The 24289-nt window shown below is 38.8% G+C and overlaps 1 protein-coding gene across 10 annotated transcripts in view; it reads left to right on the forward strand.

Moving 5' to 3' along the window:
- Positions 1 to 24289, forward strand: part of THSD4 (thrombospondin type 1 domain containing 4) — a 347378-nt gene that overhangs the window by 262139 nt on the left and 60950 nt on the right. For all 10 annotated transcript variants that reach the window (XM_075505878.1, XM_075505877.1, XM_075505879.1 and 7 more), the window contains one exon: positions 7624 to 7828. In XM_075505878.1, coding sequence (XP_075361993.1) covers positions 7624 to 7828 — 205 coding nt within the window. The remainder of the gene's footprint in view (positions 1 to 7623; positions 7829 to 24289) is intronic.

Consider the following 24289-nt stretch of genomic DNA (forward strand, 5'->3'; position numbering starts at 1 on the left):
TGTCAATATGCAGATTTTCTTACCCTGACATAGGCACAAGAGCAGGCTGTCCCCAGGTGCCAAAAGATGAGCCGGCGGGGAAGAAGACCGGCCTGGCTGACTAGAGAGCTCTGGCTCGAACTCAGGAAAAAGAGGAGAGTCTATGACCCCTGGAAGAAGGGGCAGGCAACTCAGGAGGACTACAAAGGTGTAGCGAGGCTGTGCAGGGAGAAAATTAGAAGGGCCAAAACTGAGCTAGAGCTCAATCTGGCTGCTGCTGTAAAAGACAACAAAAAATACTTTTTCAAATACATTAGCAGCAAAAGGAGAGCTAAGGAGAATCTCCAGCCCCTAGTAGACGGGGGAGAGAACACAGGGACAAAGGATGAGGAAAAGGCTGATGGACTTAATGCCTTCTTTGCCTCAGTCTTTAATAGCAGGGCCAATTGTTCTCCAGGTACCCAGCCCCCCGAGTCGGAAGATAGGGACGGGGACCAGAATGGAGCCCCCATAATCCAGGGGGAAATGGTGAGTGACCTGCTGCACCACTTAGACACTCACAAGTCTATGGGGCCTGATGAGATGCACCCGAGAGTACTGAAGGAACTGGCAGATGTGCTCACCAAGCCCCTTTCCATCATTTACCAGCAATCCTGGCTAACTGGGGAGGTCCCAGTTGACTGGAGACTAGAGAATGTGACACCCATCTACAAGAAGGGCCAGAAAGAGGATCCAGGGAACTACAGGCCTGTCAGCCTGACCTTGGTACCGGGGAAGCTGATAGAGCAGATCATCTGGAGTGCCATCACACAGCATGTGGAGGATAACTGAGAGATCAAGCCCAGCCAGCATAGGTTCAGGAAAGGCAGGTCCTGCTTGAGCAACCTGATCTCCTTCTACAACAAGGTGACCCACCTAGTGGATGAGGGAAAGGCTGTGGATGCTGTCTATCTAGACTTCAGTAAAGCCTTTGACACCGCTTCCCACAGCATTCTCCTGGAGAAACTGGCTGCTCATGGCTTGGACGGGTGTACTCTTCGCTGGGTGAAGAACTGGCTGGATGGCCGGGCCCAAAGAGTGGTGGTGAATGGAGTTTACTCCAGTTGGCGGCCGGTCACAAGTGGCGTCCCCCAGGGCTCTGTGTTGGGGACAGTCCTGTTTAATATCTTTATCAATGATCTGGATGAAGGGATCGAGTGCACCCTCAGTAAGTTTGCAGACGACACCAAGTTGGGTGGGAGTGTTGATCTGCTTGAGGGGAGGAAGGCTCTGCAGAGGGACCTGGACAGGCTGGATCGATGGGCCAAGGTCAATTGTATGAGGTTCAACAAGGTCAAGTGCAAGGTCCTGCACTTGGGCCACAGCAACCCCATGCAACCCTACAGGCTTGGGGAAGAGTGGCTGGAAAGCTGCCCAGCAGAGTAGGACCTGGCGGTATTGGTTGACAGCCAGCTGAATATGAGCCAGCAGTGTGCCCAGGTGGCCAAGAAAGCCAATGGCATCCTGGCTTGTATCAGAAACAGCGTGGCCAGCAGGACTAGGGAAGTGATCGTGCCCCTGTACTCAGCACTGGTGAGGCCGCACCTCGAATACTGTGTTCAGTTTTGGGCCCCTCACTACAAGAGAGACATGGAGGTGCTGGAGTGTGTGCAGAGAAGGACAACAAAGCTGGTGAAGGGTCTGGAGCACAAGTCTGATGAGGAGTGGCTGAGGGAACTGGGGTTGTTTAGCCTGGAGAAAAGGAGGCTGAGGGGAGACCTTATTGCTCTCTACAACTACCTGAAAGGAGGTTGTAGAGAGGTGGGGGTCGGTCTCTTTTCCCAGGTAACGAGTGATAGGACGAGAGGAAATGGCCTCAAGTTGCGCCAGGGGAGGTTTAGACTGGATATTAGGAAATTTTACTTCCCTGAAAGGGTTATCAAGCATTGGAACGGGCTGCCCGGGGAAGCGGTTGAGTCACCACCCCTGGAAGTATTTAAAAGACGTTTGGATGAGGTGCTTGGGGACATGGTGTAGTGGTGGTCTTGGTAGTGTTAGGTTAATGGTTGGACTCGATGATCTTAAAGGTCTTTTCCAACCTATAGGATTCTGTGATTCTGTAGCATTTTTCTTATGTAAACCACAGAGTATTTTTACTAGTTTCTGCTCAGGTACCTGGATACTTAGAAGAGACTCAAAATAAGTAATGTGAGATTTGGAGGATCTTGCTTTTCTTGTTCCTTAAATGCAATGAATAATTAATCCTTAGCATTAGATCCAGTAATTTTTATGAAATATTTCTTGTTGGTATAATATTTAATAATTTTTGTAATCCTGTTTCTCTGTAGATGCTACGTGGTATTAAAACAGCTTAAATCCCTATAGATTCAAAATATGGTTTTGCATATTTGATACTTTATAGAAGGGAAAAAAGTAAATAATTTAACTGCAAATTAGGATACTCAAAATATATTATCAGCTAGCAAAGCTAGTTTTAATGGTCTTTGTATTTCATTATTTTTGTTGGGTTCACTATTAAAGGATGTTGAACTACTTCCGAAGGATGACCAGAATTTTGAGAAAGGAGGTGTGACTAGTTCTGATACTGTTACCTTATACCACCCTATAAGGCTCACATAACAAGTTTTTCAGAACATGGAGAGGAGAAACAGTAACTTAAAAGTAAAGGCATCATCTCTTGTAGTTAACTCCCAGAAATCAACCACAATGCTAATAGTTAATCTCAATACTTCTATTTATTCCACAGAGCAGATGAAAGAGTACATGTTTTTTGGTGGCTAAATCATTGATACCAAGTTGGGGGAGATGTAGTATTGCTCAAGCAGAACAGCAAGTATGCTGGCTCCAATGAAGTTCTGTTTGATGGGACAGTAGCATATAAACTTAAGTAGCAGTAACCTCAGCAATTTGTAGAACTAGGATTTATTGATAATATACAGTGTTAAAGCAAGTCTCCCACCAGTAGCCAGGTATTCTTCTGCTACCTACTTAACTTCTTTAGTGCTGTTTTAGGCCATGCACCTTGCTTGCTTATTGTTCTCACGCTACCCTGCCTAATGTTTCTTTAGCAGCTGGATCAGCTGTGGTACATCCGTAACTGTCCCTGACCCTTTTCTTAGAATTTTTGACTTATACTTAAGTATGACTTCTAGTAGATATTTTATTCTTCTGCCTTCTAGCCCCATGGATGCCCAGACTCCAAATTACTTATGTATTACAACTTTTAGCTAATTACCTGTCAATATAACTAATTTTTGAAGTTAATGGTGTTAATATACTACAACTCATAACCATGGCTTTCCTACCTGATAATACAATGCAGCTAAAGCAATGGAAGCAAGTTATTGTCATGTTGTATTATTTATGCCACTCTACCACTTAGATCACAATTTTTAATAGAATCATTTAGTGCTGGAATTGTAACATCTGTTTTCCATTTCAAGGATCAGTACTTCATGTTTTCAGATGCCTGGCACCAGCCCCATTGTATTGTATGCATAGTCCTAAATCCCTATTAAGTCCACCACTGAATATTTCATCCAGATTGTCCCTTGTTTCTCTCAAGGGTTTTTATTTAAATTAATTTTGGCATACAGTTTGCTGTAATTCTTGAATAGTGTCTCTCATGCTAACTTGTAACTTAAGATTTTCTTGAACCACTTGGCAAAAATAGTTGAGCAATACAGAAGATGTATAGATAGTGCAAGTCAAAAGTACCTCTTCTAAGAAACAACACTTTGCAAGAAAATGTTTTAAGGAACAGATGTGTTGTAGACCTCCTCATATTGATAGCCAAGGAACAGCTTGCAGTAATCCTGTCCAAAATCCTTTTGGTGGGCAGAATGCATTTACCTTTGTCTTATTGTTCATCTCATATTCACAATCCTAATATTTTTACATTCATAATAGGAATGTTGTGTGTCATGTGGCTCGAAAAGTGACATCTGCTTTTGGATTCCTTAAATGTGTATTACATGATGAAAAACAACCGTGAATTATTCATTGACGGAGGCCTTCTTTCACCATTGTGAGAGTGTACTGGGCTGTTAAGTTGGGTGTTAATGTATTTGACACCCACTTTACATATCAACCTTCCAGAGTTGTACAAGGAGACTATCTGAGATTTCAGACCTATCTGTTTATCTAGCAAAACTTGTGATCTTTATATCTGTTGACATAGTTAAGGCTTATTCATGTTCCCACAACTAATATTGGAAGGAACACTCAAAGTGGATTCCAGTTTGTATCACTTCTTTCCTTAACATAATTTTTTCTTGCTGATGTTTCACAGTGTATTAGGCAATGTGATAAGAGGACTTCTGTTTGCTGCGTATACATGTACTTAAATGTAATGAATACCACATCCTGAAAGAAGTTAGAAGTTGGTTCATATTTTTATATGAACGTATGTTAGCTGAGTAGCAAGGTGGTACTTCTTAAATTTATAGTCATAACGGGGGGGGGGGGGGGGGGGGGAAGAATGCTGAATTATCTGTTTGGTACTGTTGTATGGATTCTACATTTTTGGTTAATTTGGGTGAATTCTGTTTACCAGCCTAGTTCTACAAGGATGACTGCCACTCCAAATCTCTGCACAGCTTCAAGCAGCTGTTTAAAAGCAGAAAGAAAACAGAAGCAGCTTGCCAGAAAGGTGTTTCTTTCATCTTCCCAAAAGTACTCTGGACCAAGGCCCAGGACATCCTAAGTATTGAGTCCTGGAGCAGCAACAGGTGTCTTATCCCATATGTCATGACCTGTCAGTGCTAGAAATCTGTGCTTTATAGAGTTAGAAAGGGAGATTCCCATAGAACACGTGGGGGACATGCTTGCTATATGATATCCTTGCTGGATCTGGAAATATTAGAGAGTACACAGTTGTTTTTATATGCCTGCCTAAACTGTATTAAGCAAATGTCAAGGTTTTCTAGAATGTATTAGTTATAACTGGCCTATTCTTCTGAAACCTATGCAATATTCATCTTTAAAGCACATCGTTTCCATAGAAGCCTCAGTAGATGCCCCACTAAAAATTTTTAATTTTTCTTTGTAAAATTGTAATTTGTTGCTAAATACCTGTTCTGTTGATATGTAAAATGCATATGAGTGCACTCTGCTAATATATATAATTTATTTATATCTTATTATTTATTGTATTTATTATCTTATTTATCTTGTGTTATTTATTTATCTTAGTATTTCTCTTATTTATATATTTGTGGTTCTGTGGCTTTTTTCCTCCTTGTCAGTTGCTGGTTTCAGATTATTAGCTCCTTGTCTCCAGCGATTCATTCTTTGCAACTTTCTCAGTCATTTCTGTGAAAGAGCATTGAAACGTTACAGGCACTTTTTGTGACACAGGCTCCTTTTACCCTATATGGGAAGAATTCCAAATAGTACGGCCAAAGATTGACAGCTGTTTTGTATGTATTCGTATTTGTATGTAAATGTTTGTCAACATTTGACTAAGAATGACATGTGAGTTTAAAACAGGTTTGATATTTATTCCCTACAAAGGAATCCCATTTGTACTGATCAGTTGTGTTTCTTCTGTGAAAAGTAGTTCTGTTCAGACTGACCCACAGTAGTTCTGTGTTACGTTCTCAATGAATAGAACACACTTTTCTCTATTCTCTTTTATTTGCTAAGAGGATGAAAATTGTATTAACCTGTGTGGGACTCAGTAGTGATAGAGAACACCATTAAACTTTTATGCTAGCAATTCATATTGTGTAACACCTCATACCTGAAAGGCTTCCCTCCATAAAACAACTTGCTGGCAGTGGAAATTTCCTGAAAGTCACTGTATAACATAGGTTGGTGCTAAGTACCACTACATTTCCATCCAAAAAATAATGGTAGAGAAAGTGTAAGTACTCTCAGCAAAATATCCTTCAAGGAGGACTAGTACAGAGATTAATCGGTCATTGGGCACAGCTGTCTTAAATTTAGATCACTCACATTTTTCAGATTGTTTTAGCACGTCTGAAATCATATTGTATGATTTGGTATAGTGACACTCGTAATTCCTATATTTAAGCAGATGCATTACTTTGTTAGTAATAAAATGCATTTTGAGGCAAAACATAAAAATTGAACTTGTACATGATTTTAAGATTTCTGCCAAGCAATGCAAATGCAAGATGTTAAACTAAGTGTTTCTATTTGAATACAGAATCTCTTTGAAATCATGCAACAATCTGCTCACACTAGATTTGATAGGATGGAACAGATTTTTAGTTGTCAGGTTATCCCACCGTGAAACACAGAGTGCTTGAGAGTCTTCTTCATTCTCTTGCTTCATGACTACAAACAGGTATCATTGTCAAGCTCCATATGATCCTGGCAGTGATGAGTTAGATGGTTTTATCTGTGTTTCTTGGATAGTCATAAAAAAGATGTTGGGTGTTAAATATTTATATTGGAACTAAGCAGACTCTGGCTTGCAGTTTAGAACATTTTTTGCAGCAAGGGCCAAGCGTTAATATTGGGAATAGGAAAGAAATACAGTGATGCTAAGGCTCAAGATACTCCCTGTGTTGTAAGTTGGTGGTATCAAAAAATTCTTTTTCTTCCCCCTCTTACTTGGATGTTTGCTTCCAGGAAAGACCATAAAAACAATAACTAACCATTTTTTCATCAAGAATTTTGCAAGAATGTGCAAGTTTTTTTGACAATTTGAAGTAATAGAACAATACTCTGTTATTTATTTTGAACATTTTCCATCAAATCGCTACATTTCATAAAATACATGATAGGCTTCTGTTCTACTGGCTCATGTAATATTTCATTCTTACCTGAATGAGAATGAGAAGTTCTTTTTTGCATGTGCCAGTTAATCATACAGGTAGATGATGTGTTCATCATAAATGTAACTTAAAGTCTGTAAATACAAACCAGCAAGATCAATGTTTCTGTAAAAGAGGAGATAGTCTCTACAGTATGTGCACTTTTAAAGAGCAATAAGTTGGAAAGATTTTTTTTCTGGTTTGTGTCAAATCTTTAACATTTTTTTCTGCCTTTTAATTTACATTATTTTAAGTGATTTAATTTTTTTTAAAACTATCCTGTCCAAGTGGGTGTTACTGAGTGGGTTGAAGATTTTCTACTCAGTGAACAGGAGGATCGCTTCTGTAACTTTCTAGACACAGTATAAAGACTTTTTAGAAACCTCTTTTGGTGAGAATAAGTCTCAGTGCTGAATTTTAGAGGAGATTAAACACTTTATAAATAAAGTAGTTCTGCTTTTGTAAAAAGCCCATTTTGGATCACAACAAAATCATAACTCTTCACCTCTTTTCTGACTAGCAGCTAGAGGAACTACATTGTTAAGAGATTCTTTTCGTTCAGTTGAGGAGGGGGTAATCAGCAATGATCAATGCATTAGCGTTCTTTAGCGTGTTCTTGTATTTTTGGTAACAGGCTGTAAGAACCTGTGGGCTAACTTGAAATCCCCAAGTCTGTGAACCTTTTGTTTTTTATCGACTTTTTGCATACAGAAGAACAAGGGAAGAAATTGCTGAAATGCTAATTCACAAAATCTTTTCAGGATTGAATGTTCTCTGAAAGTCCTACTGTCCTCGGTTGTTATGTCTGAAGTCTGCAGTTGTAAGATCTTGGAAAAAGAAATCTTATTTTATTTTGCAGAGCATAGGCTGTGACGACTATCTGGGTTCAGACAAGGTGATTGACAAGTGTGGAATATGTGGAGGAGACAACACTGCTTGCAAGGTTGTGTCTGGAGTTTTCAAACACACGCTAACAAATCTTGGCTACCACAAGATAGTGGAAATTCCTGAAGGAGCTACTAAAATCAACATTACTGAGATGTCAAAGAGCAACAACTATTTGGGTAAGTTGCATCTCAGTGAATAAAGCATTCTTTGTGCACTAGTGCAACTGGGTGGAGGTTATGCCAGGAAAGGCCTTCTAAGCAGTGTGAAATAGATGTCAAGGAGAAGAGAGGAAAAAAAAATCATTAAACAGGCGTTTTGATCAGAACTAACTGGCAGTTTATAATTCTGGCTTGATCTCGCATGACAAACACCGTAGACTTGTTACCATCTATTTCCCTGTCCGTCTGACTTGGCTTTGGTGTTTCCTATGAGTTGGTTCTGCTGTGGTGATTACTCTTCCCACATTGTTAACCTTCTCTGAGCGGCCAAGAATCCAGCCAAACAGCATGTTCATTTATGTAAAGTGTATCAAGGCTGCTTGAGGAGAAAAGGGCATCTTCTGATTGCCTAAAATTTTCAGTTCTTTTAAAGTGAAAGTATGTCAAAATTGTATTGAGATAATGTGATATTGAGGTGGTATCCATAGTATGCAAGGTTATTTGTACAATTTTTTATTCTGAAGCAGGTCCTTAATTCAAAACCATAGAGGATTCTGGAATATTTATATTGACATCATAGCATCTTGTGGTATATTTCTAGATCTGTCTAGTGTGCTGCAAATTAGAGATTATGTGGAATTTCTGCAGATCTATGTCTGTCTTGAGTGCATTTCTGAATTGTGCCATTCCCTGTTGTAACCTCTCATGTTCCCAGGTTACAAAGCCCTTAGTTTGCTTACATTTGTGCTTCTGTTTTGGAGCCAATTCTGCTGAGTGGACTGGAGAGAGAGGAGTCGGTTCAGATTTCTAAAACCTGCCCCTCGCCCTTTAATTTCTCTTCACCTGTCAGTCCATCCTTAGATCTGTCTTAAAAATTACCATAGCAAATAATAAAAATGGAGCTACACGAGGGCTTTCTTGCTAGCTTAGTGTAAATATTACTCAAACTATCTAGCTGTACTGGAAGTTTCAAATCCCAGTACTCTTGTTTGACAGCTGCTTTATCTCACTTCTGGCTGGTAAGCATCTCAGCTACTGCTCAAGTACAAGAAAGGAAAGTGCTCATTATTGAATTGCTTCTCTCCTCTTTCCTGCTTTCTTCTCCTTAATTCCTGCTGGAGCTGTAACTAGTTCTAAAGAAACATTTGCCTGTAGATGGGAGTTTATTATGGGGAACAGTCTGAACTGTAATGTGAACTCCATAATTTTACCAAAAAAGTGACTCTTCAAAAGTGGTGAAATAATATAAGCTACCCACAGTCCAAGAAAACCAAATGTTCTGGACCTCTTGTAGGGTGATCTTATCAGTTCTAATTTGTCCTGGTTTAATCCAAATTATTTTTGATAGATTATATACCCATATACATTAGCATTCATTTTTTCATTTGAACATTTTAGTATAGCGTCCATCAACACTAACTTGTTTGATGATGGAAAAAAACCAATAATGCTATCTAAAGAGCTTCCATAGATACGTGTACATATGGTAGAAAAATGGGTGAGAATGCAGCTTACTTGGCAGGACAGTGAAAGTAGCCACGTTACTGATATATAAAATCAGGGAGTTGGATGTAATTTTTCTGTCAGATTTACATGCCAGCTTCTGAAAACAGCTGGCAGAAAAATTCCCTTAACTATGTTAAAATGTCCTGAGCCACTTGAACATTTTTGGAATGGGCAGGACAGAAAAAGAGTAACATTTTTTGCTTAAAAATAACCAGGCTGTTGGCATGTATGGGAAAGTGGCAAAGTTTTTCTTTCCCATGCTACTCCTTATCTCCTTATCCCCTGAGCTCTTGGTTTATGCTATCATCTTTTCTTTCCATTTTTTTTTTTTTTAAATCCATTTCATATGTTTCATTTTAAAGCTGCTGGTATGGATTTAGTCTGCTAAATGTGCCAGCTCCCTCCCCTGTTAGGAATTCTTGAGGCTGTAGTTCCAGCTAGAAGGACTCCAGCCTCTCTGCTTACACTGTTACTCGATAAACTTCATTTATTGAGGCAGGTGAGTTGCAGCAGGGCAGGAACGAACATGTTCTAACAGATCAGAAAACTGAAACTAGAGAAAGGTTTATCAAGCAATTTATTGGACAAGTGAAGTGGTAATTGGGAGGTTGTTTTTTGGCATATTGGTGGTCACAAATTTCTCACTGATAAAACAGCATTCAGAATTTAGGTGTGCACATTTTTATAGAGCACATAACCCTGGTAGAGCTGGGAATCTTGAAAACTCAGATCTGGTATTTACTGGTTTCTCTATATTTATGGTAATAAGCAGAAGTCTTGAACTTAAAAAAAAAAATAAAAATCTTAAACTCATTTTTATGCTGCAGCAGCAACAAGAAAAACAACCCAGCAGCAATTCCTTTAAGCATGTAGTTGAGTGCTTTGCAAAACTGAGGTTTCAGGTCCCTGTTCTGTCATAGTCCAGCTGTAGCCATCAGAGCTGCTTGTAAGCAACATTCTTCTTGTTGCAAGGAGTGTAATTTAGTTGCTTTTGGGTTTCCTTTCACTTTGCACATTTTATGGTTTCTTCAATGCAAAATCATAAGTCAGCTCAAGGTCACTAACATTTTTTTTAGAAAATGACAGCAGATGTTTCTGGGAATCTGAGTTATCCTGTTTCTCTCTGTCCAGGAGACTGTCTTGTGTTCCATGTGGTTTCATTAAACAATTTTTACAAAGCTCCACACCTTTTCACTGCTTTGTTAGAAGTGAAGTACTAAGCAAATAAGCAATCAGGAAAGTGTGTTTTCACAAGGAGGTATTTCTGTAAAATCAGGAGGTGCTGGAAAAAGCAGGCAAGAATTTGAGGTTTCTTACCAAAGGCTTTCAAACTCAGCTAAAAGTCATCCAAACATTTGAAAGCTTCTCCATACTGCTTTTGTAAACTTTTTTGTAGTAATCTATTGTTCATTGTTGCAAAACCTGTACCCCTCATAAAAATCGTAGTTCTAATGATGATGCTGAATATGATGGTAGCTTATTAACGTTTATTAATTTTAAGTATTGCATTTTTGTTTTTTGCACACAAGTTGGAGTGATTGCAGAATAAAATTTATAAGGTCTTGCTACTTGAAAACAATAAACTTTTGTTAAAAGAAAAAAATTGATAGTGGTATATGAAGCTTTTAGTGTTTCTGGAACATGTCATTATCTGGGTAGTCAGAATATTCATATTAAAGGAGATAGGCTGTTTCAGTGGTTGTTCAGCTGGTTGTTCATGGAACTTTATAATTAACTTTTCACAAAAACTACAAAATCATAGATTTCTTATGCATCTAGTGATCTATACTATTTTATTTCTGTATACCTTGAAAACTTTCAACAACATTGTTTCTGTTTTCTTCTGCTTATGTTTTCTTTTTTTGGGTGTTCTCCTGTTTTTGAATGAATGAATTTCATACAGCACAAACATAAAATTTTCTTCTCCCTGTGTCGTGTCCCCCTGTCCCCCTGTTCCCCCCTCAAGTGCTAAAGATCCTTTTAGGTTTTCAATTTCTTGAAGATTTTTACTGTAGGAAGCGTGTCAGTCAGATAAAGGAAAATATTTTAACAGTCAAATTGAGAATGGCCTGCAACATTTAAGTGGTGTTTCTTAGTGAGCCAAAATGAACTACCTCTAATAGAGCCATAAGGCAGATCAGAAATTCCCCAGGAAACATCTTGTGTGTGTGTGTGTGTGTGTGTGTGTGTGTGTTCAGAAAGAAAGCAGTCCAGTTTTGGGCTGCTAAATAATAGCTATTAGTAACTACTAATAATGTATTTATCAGTCTGTATATTTAGTATTTTTTTACAGTTAGAAGCAAAAGCTACATATTACAATTTAGGTTTAGACTCTATAAAGTGTAAACAAGGCTATAGGCTGTACAGTCCTGAGCTACGTATGGAATGACTTGCTTCTCAACGTAGTTTTCAGCAATATTTTCTTACTGGCTGATGTGTTAGACCTTTCAACAACAGAACTGCTGACCTTGGGCAGACTTTTCCATTGGCAAAGCACTTCTGTCACATGCTAGTCTTGTACAGAAAAGAGACAAAGACATACTTTTCATCCCACTGGTAATCATCAGCTGGCCAGTTCTCATACACTGAAGTGGGAAGCTTGCCACTGAATTAAGTAGGACCATAATACCTTAAGTGGGACCAGGACGTTACAGCACTTACGCTGCAAAACACGTGGGTTTGAGTATAAATACTTTAGCATCTTTGGGATTGGGATTTGGGATAATGGCAGAATTTTAAAGCCAAATGACATGAATCCGAAGTGATTATTTGGAAGGTGCTTTTTTGCATGTTGGGTCTTGAGAACCTAATTCAAAGAAGCTGGTTGTTATCCATATCCATAGCCTCAACAGCAAGAGAATCTGATGGGAAGGATTTAGCTTAATACAAGAGTGAAAGATACAGTGGTTGAAAATGCATTAGTTTTGAAATAGACTTACCATGTGTAATGAACTTCCTCTAATTGGAAAGAATCTGGTAAATATCCCGTAACTCAAGCAACAGTTTGTTTCTAGAGCAGTTGTCTGAATCGGGAGTCATATGACTGTGAGATTCAGTTCTGCAAATGGTACCAGCCACACTGCCTGCCATCATTGGCAGTGGATGTTTATGAGATATCTTATGACAGGGAAAGTGTATACATTAGGGTTTTGGCAAGTCTCTTAACATTTGGTGCCTTACCTGAATACTATTTACTACAAAGATGTTTAATAGTTAAATTTATTTCATTGCTAATTGCGTTACAGTTCTTTCAGGGAATGTATGACGTATTTCAATTTTGTTTTTCATGGAATTAAGTTATTTCAGCCACTAAATGAGATAGGGAGATCTTTGGATCTAATCCATTTTCCCTGCTTTCTGAAAAAGTGATACTCTGCTATTCTAGCATCTTCTATTAGCACATGCCAGTATACAGTGTTTGTGATTAAAATAAGAGCTACACATTAACATTTTTTTAAACAAAAGTCCAAAGAGATGTTAACAGCAGTCTTGTGAATATTGGTGTGCCTGAACATGAATATGGGTTTAAGGAATTTGTTGTATGAAAACAACAGTGGCTGATACTAAAGGGGCTGTGAAAAGATTCTCTAAAAAATATTTTGATTTGGTATTCCCTGCAGCAGATAACATTCAAACAGTATGTGTCATGATCAAATATTGTTAGCAGCTCATGAGCTTAAAATAACATTTTGAAATCAGTTTAGAGATTCAAATTTACAGCAAATAAAGGAGTTAGATTAGAACACTGGCAGAGAATTTAGAAGATAAACTTTGTTAGGGGCACTATATCACATGTGATCATATGAAAAGTTTTATAATGTATATATTAGCAATTAACTCATTGATTTCCTTCAAGGGGTGCTAATTAGAACAATTAATACACTTTAAAATATAAAATTTTTTTAGATTGCTCTTAATGATTTTTTTTTTTTAATTTCTATACAAGATTAAAGGTTTCCATGCAAAAGAGCTGCAATAGATGCTATATAGTAATATGGAGAAGAGCGGATAAGTGTTTGAATTTTCAGGGCTTGGAATGAACATGAAAGAATATGCCAGAGGAGGAGAGTTTTTCTGTTTTCTCAGTTACTTTATATACAAGGGATCTGCTTATAGTAAACTTCTGTTACAGTGCTTAGGTGTGCGTTGGGTTCAGTGGCTGTCCCAAATAAGCAGTGAGAGCTATCAGTGCACTGTTGATAATTCTTACATTTCTATTCAGAAACAAAATCCGCAATTTTTTCATTTGAGTTTACGAAGTGCTGCAACCCAAAGCTATATTATTATGTATGCTTATTGTGATGGACTTGTGAAACCCCCACAAGGACTTCGACATTGTATTTCTTATGGTGTATATTATCCTTGAGTGCATCCCTATATGTGTCAGTCTATGCATTAGAGTTGGAGTGTCTCTCTCGCGTGTGAAGCTTACTGAATGCATTACTTATAAGCTATGTAATTACAATATCTGGATTAGAATAACTGTTTTTTTTACCTTTTGTCCTTGGTCCTCTTGCCTGTTCTCTGCTGGAGTTAAACAACAAAGACATTTCTTTGTACAGATGACGGTGTGCTCCAAACTGTGAAGAAAAGATTTAAGGAATCGCTTCTTAAATAGACTGAAATTAAGCACAGCAACTTCAAACCATAAGGAAATTTCAGAGGAAATTATTAATATCTGAAGAGGCAGTTAAAATTGCTGTGTAAACTTGACCAGAACATTTTGAATAATATTCCAAAAATACGCTTTTTATGATTAGGAATCCTAGAAAATCTGTTGTGTAGTTATTTCCTGAATACTGAACTGAAGAGTCAGGAAATACTACACAGAAAGAAGAACAACTTGTTTTTTTGGAAAATGTTTGCAAAATCAAGCATTCCTATAAAAACATGGTAATGTTAATACCAGTTGATAACTCCTGCTTATTTGCTTCTGCCTTATCTCCTTGTCTCCACTCTCAGTCTTTTCCTGCAGTGCTTCAGATTTTACTTTTGCTCAGGTATTTTCTGACTCTACAAAACCGGTCATTAATAGAAGCTTGACCAATTTTTGGCCACCTCAAAAGGTTCAATTCTAGGCCAGTTTTAGAAGAGACCTGACGAGCAGAGGAGATTCTAATTTTTTCCACTTCACTTAATTCAGTTTAGTTAGCATTGGTTGCTTCATTGTAGATATATTGATTATCTGAATTAATAATAATTTGAATTAGTTGCTCTCTGTGTGGCCATGCTTTAATTCAAAACTAATACAGGTCTACTAAGAGAGTTGTCTTTCTCAATATGGATTTAAAAACAGCCTCAGTACTGAAGTGTCTAATGCTGACCTACCCAGGAAAATGCTTTTCCGTGACTGTTGTTTCATGCACAGAAGCTCAGAGTCTGATCAGACAAACATGCATTTTTAGCAGCTACCCAGTCCAGTGCATGTGAGCTAATATTACGCTAATTGCTGACAGATTCACTTCAGGATTTACGTTTAGACTTCATATACTGGCCTGAGACTTTCAATGGGTTGCATTTCCTTAAGCCGAAAAGTAAGTACAGTATTGTGGTTAGTTGGTTATGGCAAAACTTGTTTACATGGGTCATTTCTGGTCATTTCACGGTCTTCCTCTGCAAACTATAGTTTCAGTGGGTGTGGGGCCTACAACTTACTCTTATTTTGGGTCATGATAATTACCTTTAACATAGCCAGTCTGGCTACCACATTCTGTTTGGAGGATTCAAGACAATGGTGAAGAGGCATGAGGAGTCTCTGTTTTGCGCCTGGAGATGACAGAAATCTTAGAAGCATATTCTGTCAAGAATTTGTGGGTCAGTCTGAGTTTGGATCTTGCCTTCTGTGGTCATATTCCAGTCACAATGAGCATAGTTTTTCCCTATTAAAAAAGTCATAGCTAGGATGAAGTGTTCACTGTGGTACATTTAACAGTCTTTGTACTTTCTTCTGTATACTAATTGAATTATTGATAATATTCTATTTATTAACCATTCCTTCCTCAAAGGTAATGCTAGGTTACAGGACAATTGAGATTACTGCTTATGCTTTCTAGCCACAGTTTTATGTGTGTTGTCATGTGGGTTAGTTCATTCTGGGATTTGAAGGCCTTTTCTGTGGTGATGCTAGATAAACATTTAGGACACACAAAGCCAGGGAGAGCATAGGATCTTTCACTTGTAAAAGCCTTTACAAGATAATGATTTTTGAAAACAATATGAGTTTATCATCGAATTTAAAAGAACAAACCCAGAAAAATCCAGAACTGAAGAATCACAGTGGGACAGCTTCATGCAAGGTATAGGATGGGAGGCAATCTAAAGTCCAGTGTCAATACTCCTGAAGCTGTAAAGAGGATTTCACTTACAATCTGATACAGTGCTACTTGAAGTCCTTGCAGGTTATGTCAGTATTTGACCTTTGGAGTTCAGCCTATATTTGAGGATAATGCATGTGTAGGTGAGTTACCAAGGAGAACAAAGACTGTCACAAGTTTGCTTCTAATGCAAAAGGGTTAAAAACTAATAGGAGACGGTATATTAAGACAGATAGAAATGTTCTAACACTTCTTACCTGAAGTTCGTTACTAAGATGCCTGGTTCTTCATGCACACACACCTACATTTACATATCCTTTGAATTATTGTCCTTAAAATGGTTTTAAATTGATTTTCTGCAGGGAGAGTTTCTTGCACTAAATAAATGTTCATCTTATTGTAGCCAACATGTATTTCTTGGCTAGGGTGATCACTTACTAAAACCCTTGAAGTTAAGACTTTGGATGAAATTCAACCCTGGTGTTAATGAATTCAACTCCACTGAATTCAAGTTGCACAAGAGTCTTACCTAGTCTAATGACCTGTAGTTGAACCAGAATATATCTAGGACATTATTCTTTGCTGACCATATATTTTTTCAATACCGGTGTTGCTTAAATAATTACATTTTAGAGTTTCTGGCAAGGTTATCTTATTATAGTAAATTCCAAGGTGACCTTTTCCCTTCTGGCTTCATTAAACAGCCAGCTAATATCTAACACTCTGTATAGTGGTCTGTAGGGTTCCAGGAACATTTTGAAAACATACAAAAGAAATGCTTTCTCAAAAGCTGGTTTATTCTTTTTTATATATTAAGTGGCAGATCTTAAAAAAAGGCAGACCGTGTTACTCATCTGGGTGATGGGAAGTACTCTTCCCCCTGGCCTCAGGAAAGTGGTTAAGCCGTAATGGCTGGGTTAACTTCTGTATCACAGCTTTCCACCACTGTCTCACAAAACAGTCTTCTGCATGTTGCTTGCCATTGATGTTTTCACTCGTGAGCTTCTAAATTAGTTTCTCCTTGCTTGTTGATTGTGGGAGATCTGCTGAGAGATAGCCCAAAGTTGGGGTGCTGAGCAAGAAGCCTGGGTGCCTGGCCTGGGAGACAGGTGGCTTTCCATCTGGCCTGAATCTCAAGGAGAGCACTCTTGTGTTGCTGCTTTTCCAGGTAAATGTCCTCCTGGCCTTTTTCCTCTTTTCCCTCTGTATCCTGAAGGAAAATATGAATATTTCTTTCCAGCACCCAATGGCTAGGCTTTTTGGCTCATACCTGCTCATTGATGACAGTGGTTATGACCAGTTTTGAAACTCATAGAAATAATGTTTTCATTTCCTGTGTTTCCTAGTTCTGTCATCATTTGACAGAGGTGTTGTTATTTTTCTTTTTACCATTTGTTTGTAAGCAATGTTCTTATAAAAACAGCTATCACTACAGCAGTGCACCAGCTGAAGCCTGCTGTTGCTTTGATGATCTGCCCTGCAAATACATCATCTGAACAACAGCCAGCAGCAATGAGTCCCACTGAGGTGCTTGTTTCATAAGTTCTGTATTAAAGGAATGTTTTTTTCCTTGTCTTGAAATATGGAAAGGTTGTTTTGAAAGGAAGGGAAAGGGATAAAGAGAAGTATGCAAAATAGTGAGAGGAAACTCAGAAAGGCTGGTTGTTCAGTTTGACTTGTAAAGCACCCAGCAATCTGGTTGCTTATATAACTTTGCAACCCCCCTTGGCCTGGAAGCCTCTGGAGAACTCACTCTGCAATATTTTCAGTATTTCCTGCTTCTTGTCTGAGCCCAAAATCTTTAATTTCAGCCTTTCTCACTGTGTTTTGATTATACTTCTGTTTCCAGTTATGGACAGAACCAAGGAACTTGAATGCAAAATTTCAGAGAAAACACATTAAAAAATGAGATGGGCTGTTTGAACAGTTTTTATTAATCTGAACCCAATTAATGTGAACTTCTTAGATCTCAAAGCTCTAGATTATTTTTGTCTTCTAGTTGATGACCAAACCATCAAGTAGTTTGCATGAAAATACTCTTTTGAACATTGGTTTTAGCACACAGTGTTTGGAATATCAACGCATGGTTTGTTCAAAGCTTCTTAAAAAATCTTCTTAAAAAATCTAAGCTCTTCTGAACAGTATGTGTTAATAGAGCATCTTATGATGCATACATTTCATGGCACTGACCAATATTCAGGAACATGGATTCTCCTCTCACTAATGCAGCTGACTCTCTGCTTTCACTCCATTCTTCCTTTGTCTCTAAGATGGCCAACAAGGGACCATTTTGGAAACGTCATGTACTCTTTGGAAGTCACTAGTTTTGTGAGTTGATTGAAGTCCCTCATAAGTAATCTGTTGCTCAGTTGTCTTTTTACCTGGAGTAAACACTACTTCGACTAAGGATGTTCTTTTTTAAAGTTGTGATCAAGGTGTAGTGATCTTACCTTGCTAGTCATGGGTCCCATACAATACGTTTCTCCTCTTACTTCTTAGAAATTTTAGTTCAAAATTAATTTTGTACTCTGACTTAGCTACACATAAAGAATGACCAGTGTCAGTCCAAATTCATAAACTATCCGTAGGCAAATCCCCAAATCACATGAAGACACATTTCTTCCTTTTCTTGCCAAGAGGAGAAGTTGTTACTAATTTAAATAGTTGTTCAAATGCTGCACAACAAAATGTAAGAAAAAATGGTTGGGAACCTGGTTTCAATTGTCATAGGTATTTCTGTACAGCATTCTTTGATTCCCTAATCTTATTTTATTCTGAGCAAAATTCTCTTTTGGATAGCGAAAAACTTTTCTCTGTTCCTTAAATGTCCCTTGATCTAGTCAGATAGAATGTGTTCTTACATCTTTGATTCTGTAAAAGAAACACATTTTTATCTTTTTTATTTTTGCTGTTGCTTCTCTTATTTCCCTTTGAACTTCTCAGTTTCAACATTTTTGTTTCTTACCCTTTTTAAAATCTCTTTTAGTAAAATAATCACCCAGTAGAAATTCTGCATGATTAGTGGCTTCATGGTTGGATCCAATAAAGAGATTTCTTCTGCAGAGAATATTTTTATATTGCACCATTAAATTCCAAAAGAAATCAAAGTCTTTTCTAATACACAATATATATGGGGATTTAAAACTTGTTTTATAGACTGTGTGATTAAGTTAGTCAAGGGAGATTAAACTTTATCCTTTATTTTTTAACTTGCCCAATGTCTTTGTTTTCTATTGAATATTACTTCAAACACTTTGTGTCAGAAAAATTTGGGTGCTTAGAAGCCTTACAGATCCAATCTTCCTTTCATATTTGTACCCATGGCAGCAGTAGTTATCCCACGGTCATGGCTCCATTTATTTTATATATGTGTTATAATTAAACTGCTGTAATTCTGAAAATTTTGGTAGTGTGGCTGAGAGTTCTGGGTCAGGTGAACATCTGCTGTGAGATTATGAACTTGGTTTTGGTGAGCTACTTAGCAAAGGTTACCAGCTCGCACTGCTAATCTAGACATGGTTTAGGGACCCTGAGATAGAAAAACTGAGTATCTGTCGGCCACCGGTGACCACAAAATACTAAGAAAGGGGTTTATTAAGGGCATGATAGTCCAGCTGCAGCTAATCTGCACTAAGAGGTTAATACCTCAGTCCATCTCAGTCACCTACATTCACCTACACCAGCACTTCTACCAAAGAAAATAATACACAGCTTTGAGTCAGCATGCAGTCAGTTGGCGTAAGTGATTGCTATGGCATGAGGGTACAGCTGTTTCCTCCGCACCTATAAAACTCTGTCTGTAGCTGGTACAGAGCAAGGAACATCTGAATGTAACTTAAAATAAGGATTCTGTGTAGCAGTTTCACTGAAATTATGGGAGGTAAACCTCAGGGAGGAGCAAGAGTAGGGCTGTTCTGTTGAGCAGGAGGACTCTAACCAAAGCATGAGAACATTTAAATGATAAGCAATACCAGAGCTTTGGAAAACTTGGGAAAGATACATTTTTATTGGCAAAAAGAGGCCCCATCATTTGTCTTGTAAATTGCTTGTAAGGACCTAAGGCAACAACGTCTTAGTGTATAATGTGTCTGCAGATGTTCAGTCAGACTGCAGAATAAAGATTCCCTAAATAAGTGGAATTATAAGTTTACTGTTGAATTTCTGTCATAACACTTCATCATTCTCTTTTAGGTTCGTATTCCAGAGGACTGGAGGGATTGATTTTTCCTTAAGTGTCTGGCAGAGCTAGAAGAGGTTGTTATATATCCAGAATAATAGTTCCCTCTGATTTTTTTGTTGTTCTTACCAAATACTTTTTCTTTCCTTCCCCAAGCCTAATTAATGCAGGGGAAGGCCAAGCCGTGGGGATTGGTTTGAGCTTAAATTTACATTATAAACAGACAATACCTTTCAGCACTTGTCTTCTGCCAATAAAAAAATAGACTGAGAAGCATTATGCAGTCTTAAATTTGTGTTAAGAGATTGTAACTTTCCAACATCATAATTTTCTGTTGCATTTTTTACAAAGTGGACTTTTGAAAAAATATCTCCAATGTGTCAGTTGAAAGAAGCATGTAATCTTAAGAACTTAGCGGTTTCTTCAAACTGTATCTATTGATACAGTGAGAAATTAATTTTTCCTATAACCCTTGTCTCTCTTAATAACACATCATAGTTCATTCCTAAAGCTTTTGACAGTTCTTCATGGATTGTTTCGGAACTGTTCGTACAGTCCTAACGAGCAACAGACCTAGTTTATTGTTCACTACCAGCAGTTAGCTCTATTAGAGGGAGAGGTATTGTGCACTAAAACTGCAAAGTTTGTCAGTTAGTTATAAGCAAAGGTTCACTGGTTTATCAATGAAACAGAAGGTTCCTTCCCTGTGCCTCTTAGTGTGGGCTCAATTCTGAGTAGTTGTGCAGAAGACAGATTTTGGAGAACTGCAAAGGAGAATACAGGATTTTATTCCATTCTGTTAGTTTGTGAAGAAGTGTCATGTATTTGTAATTTTATACGTTGCCATGAACCTTGTAGATAGTTTAATTTAAAAAGATAAACATGGGAAATTCTATTAACGTGTTCGGATTAACCTTGAATTACCTCGTACTGATGGTGGCCCTTTGGAGTGCTTCTTTATAACAAACTGCGTGTAGTAGTTCATGTGTCAGGAGAGGTGTGTACCCAGAACCCAGGGAGAATTATGTCCGATGACCATACAACAAACAGAAGTAGTGTTTTCACAAGCTATTTAGGACGGTGCAGCTTGCATCTTTGTTCTTAGGCTTTATTTGTCTTCAGTTAACAGACTGTGAAATGAGCACACTAACAAGTAGAACACAATGTTACTGTAAAAATAAAACCAGACAATTATTTCAGAGATTCAAACACTTAAGAAAACAGCAATGTGACTTTCTGTATGCACCTTGGAAGATGAAAGTTATTTTGTATTTATTGAGAATCAGGTGAGTCTGACACCTTAGGATGTTTGATACTCTATCCTGCCAGACTTGTGTTCCTGAGTTAGATTTTGTTGGCTAAAGTTGAAACTTAAACTGAGAAACAAAGCAAATAAGGAATCTTAAAATTCACTTGTTCTCTTGTTTTTCAGTTTAGAATGTGTGCTATGTCTTTAGCATCTCCATCTCCACTGCATACACTTTTGAAGCAAAGGTGAAATCAAATGGAATAGTTTTGTTCTCACCTTGGAATGTCTCGATTCAGGAGGAAGAAACAGGGAGTGGGGAATGGGATGTAAGCATTTGCGTTTTATTTCAATATCATCCTTAATGCAGATGAAGCAATAGCAATTTAACACTTTTCTGGAGGTGAACTGATGAAGGCTTTTTTCAGCCTGTTAGCTTCATCACTTCTTTTAAACAGAAAACAATGGTAATATGGTCAGGACTCCTATGAAGTCCAACCAAAATCAGGCATGTTGGAACCCAGCTAGGCTTCAGAATTAGATAGATGCATCTCCATTGGCCTCAATTCTGCAGGTGCTGATGAGTACTCTCTAAAGAAGCTTAGAGACCCTCAACTCTCCTTAATATTGAAGAGTTAATACGTTATCTGTTAGATTGTAAGGTAAGAATCTAAAACTGAGAGTTCTGCATGTTAAAACAAAGGAATACAGTGACAGAGCAGATATAACATTACTGTGTAATGAAGTCTAAAATTTTCTTTAGTATTTCCTTAGTATATTTTGTGTATACATCTGAGGATGCAGACTTTCCTGGTGAATTTAATGTCATTAGTCATGGACTAATGCTGCTTTCTTTTCACTTGGTTGAATTGTGCCATTTTTATTTACTATCTTTGAATTTTAATCATGTCTTAGGGGTAGAACTAATTAACAATACTGAACAGTAAGCACTGACTATAGCATCTGCTTATACGCAAGTCATCTGTTGCTCCTTCATTCTGATATATCTACGTCTTAAAATTGGTACAATATTGTATATGTAGAGTCAAATTCCCGTTGGATTTAGATTTTAATGAGAACTGATAACTGTTATGCATTGGCACCTGCTTGTGCTTTTTCTTCCCTCCTCTAGTATAAAGCAGCCGTCCTATGGCTTTCTTCTCTTGAAAACTGAAGAACAGCTTTTAATGTCTGAGTTGCAGTTCTCACCTCTTGTTCTTCTCTCCTTCTAAGGCAGCTCAGTACCACCACTTCCAAGGGTGATGTTTCTACTCCCTAATGGTGCAGAGTAATGGAATAGTGGAATTCTGTGGTGGACTCCAGGTGCCCACCAAAGCCGTTCTGTCACTCCCCCTCCTCAGCTGGGCAGGGGAGAGAAAATATAACAAAAGGCTCATGGGTCGAGATAAGGGCAGGCAGAGATCATTCACCAATTACTGTCACAGGCAAAACAGACTCGACTTGGGGAAAATGTATTTAATTTATTACTAATCAAATCAGAGCAGGATAATGAGAAAATAAAAATGAAATCTTAAAACACCTTCCCCCACCCCTCCCCTTCTTCCCGGGCTCATCTATACTCCCAATTTCTCTATCTCCTCCCCCACAGAGGCACAGGGGGGACAGGGAACGGGGGTTGCAGTCAGTTCATCACACCTTGTTTCTGCCACTCCTTCCTCCTCAGGGGGAGGCCTCCTCACACTCTTCCCCTGCTCCAGCGAGGGGTCCCTCCCACGGGAGACAGTCCTCCACGAATTTCTCCAACGTGAGTCCTTCCCACGGACTGCTGTTCTTCACAAACTGCTCCAGCGTGGGTCTCTTCCATGGGGTGCAGTCCTTCAGGAACAGACTGCTCCAGCGTGGGTCCCCCACGGGGTCACAAGTCCTGCCAGCAAAACTGCTCCAGCGTGGGCTCCTCTCTCTCCACGGGTCCACAGGTCCTGCCAGGAGCCTGCTCCAGCATGGGCTTCCCATGGGGTCACAGCCTGCTTCGGGCAAATCCACCTGCTCCAGCATGGGGTTCTCCACAGGCTGCAGGTGGATATCTGCTCCACCGTTAACCTCCACAGGCTGCAGGGGGACAGCCTGCCGCACCATGGTCTTTACCATGGGCTGTAGGGGAATCTCTGCTCCGGTGCCTGGAGCACCTCCTCCCCCTCCTTCTTCACTGACCTTGGTGTCTGCAGTGTTGTTCCTCTCACATATTCTCACTCCTCTCTCCGGCTGCGGTTGCGCAGGGTTTTTTCCCCTTTCTTAAATATGTTATCACAGAGGTGCTACCACCGTCGCAGATGGGCTTGGCCTTGGCCAGCGGTGGGTCCATCTTGGAGCTGGTTGGCATTGGCTCTGTTGGATGTGGGGGAAGCTTCTGGCACGTTCTCACAGAAGCCACCCCTGTAGCTCCCCCGCTACCAAAACCTGGCCATGCAAACCCAGTACAAATTCTTTAGGCCTGCATATGTGCTGACTCAGGCAACTTAAAACCTTAAAAATACACTACTCAGATGAGGTTTTCAAGCAAATGTTTAATGTTAATGGTAATGTGTTTAATTAGTCTAAGGTACTTAGGAGTCTGAAGTACAGATTCTGTTTTGGCATGCTGTGCGTCAGATAAATTATACTAATCTTTTGCAAATTATTTGGTTTCACAACAGATATGAAAGTGAGGGTGCTACCAAAGGTGTTGCATATTTGCGTCCCCGGCAGAAATGATGGTGGATTCGAGTTAAATATTTATTTTGAACCTCTTGACTGTCATGATGATCCAGCTTTCTCAGAGTCCAGATCAATGTAAGAAAAATCCTAGAACTGATCTTCTGAGGGAATGCAGTAACGGGCCAGACCTTTCATCTTGTGCATGGTTTTGCATACATAGTGCCTATGGGTATAAGCAGAGCCGCCTAGGTTTCTCGTTCTTTGAAAGGCTCCCAGATTTTAATAAAGCATTAAGATGTTCCAAAAGTATTTCAAGACACTGCCTTTTAAAATTAATAATAAATAGCAGTGTAGCTGTTGAGCACTTAAAATCCATTCAGCATGGTAAATACTTGCAGAGGGAAAGTGGGAACAGCGACTAAAACTTCTTACTGTGCAAGGCTGCCCTCCTTCACCTTCTCTCAGTGGTGTTTTCTGCTGAAATCCACCAGAGTATGGGTTTGTGTTTCATGCCTCCATCCAGAATTTGGCTGTTGAAACAAAAGCTCCTTGGTTCTTTGAGAAAATCGTCACAGAAACCG

This window comes from Mycteria americana, chromosome 6, assembly GCF_035582795.1.
Source record: "Mycteria americana isolate JAX WOST 10 ecotype Jacksonville Zoo and Gardens chromosome 6, USCA_MyAme_1.0, whole genome shotgun sequence".
NCBI lineage: Eukaryota > Metazoa > Chordata > Aves > Ciconiiformes > Ciconiidae > Mycteria > Mycteria americana.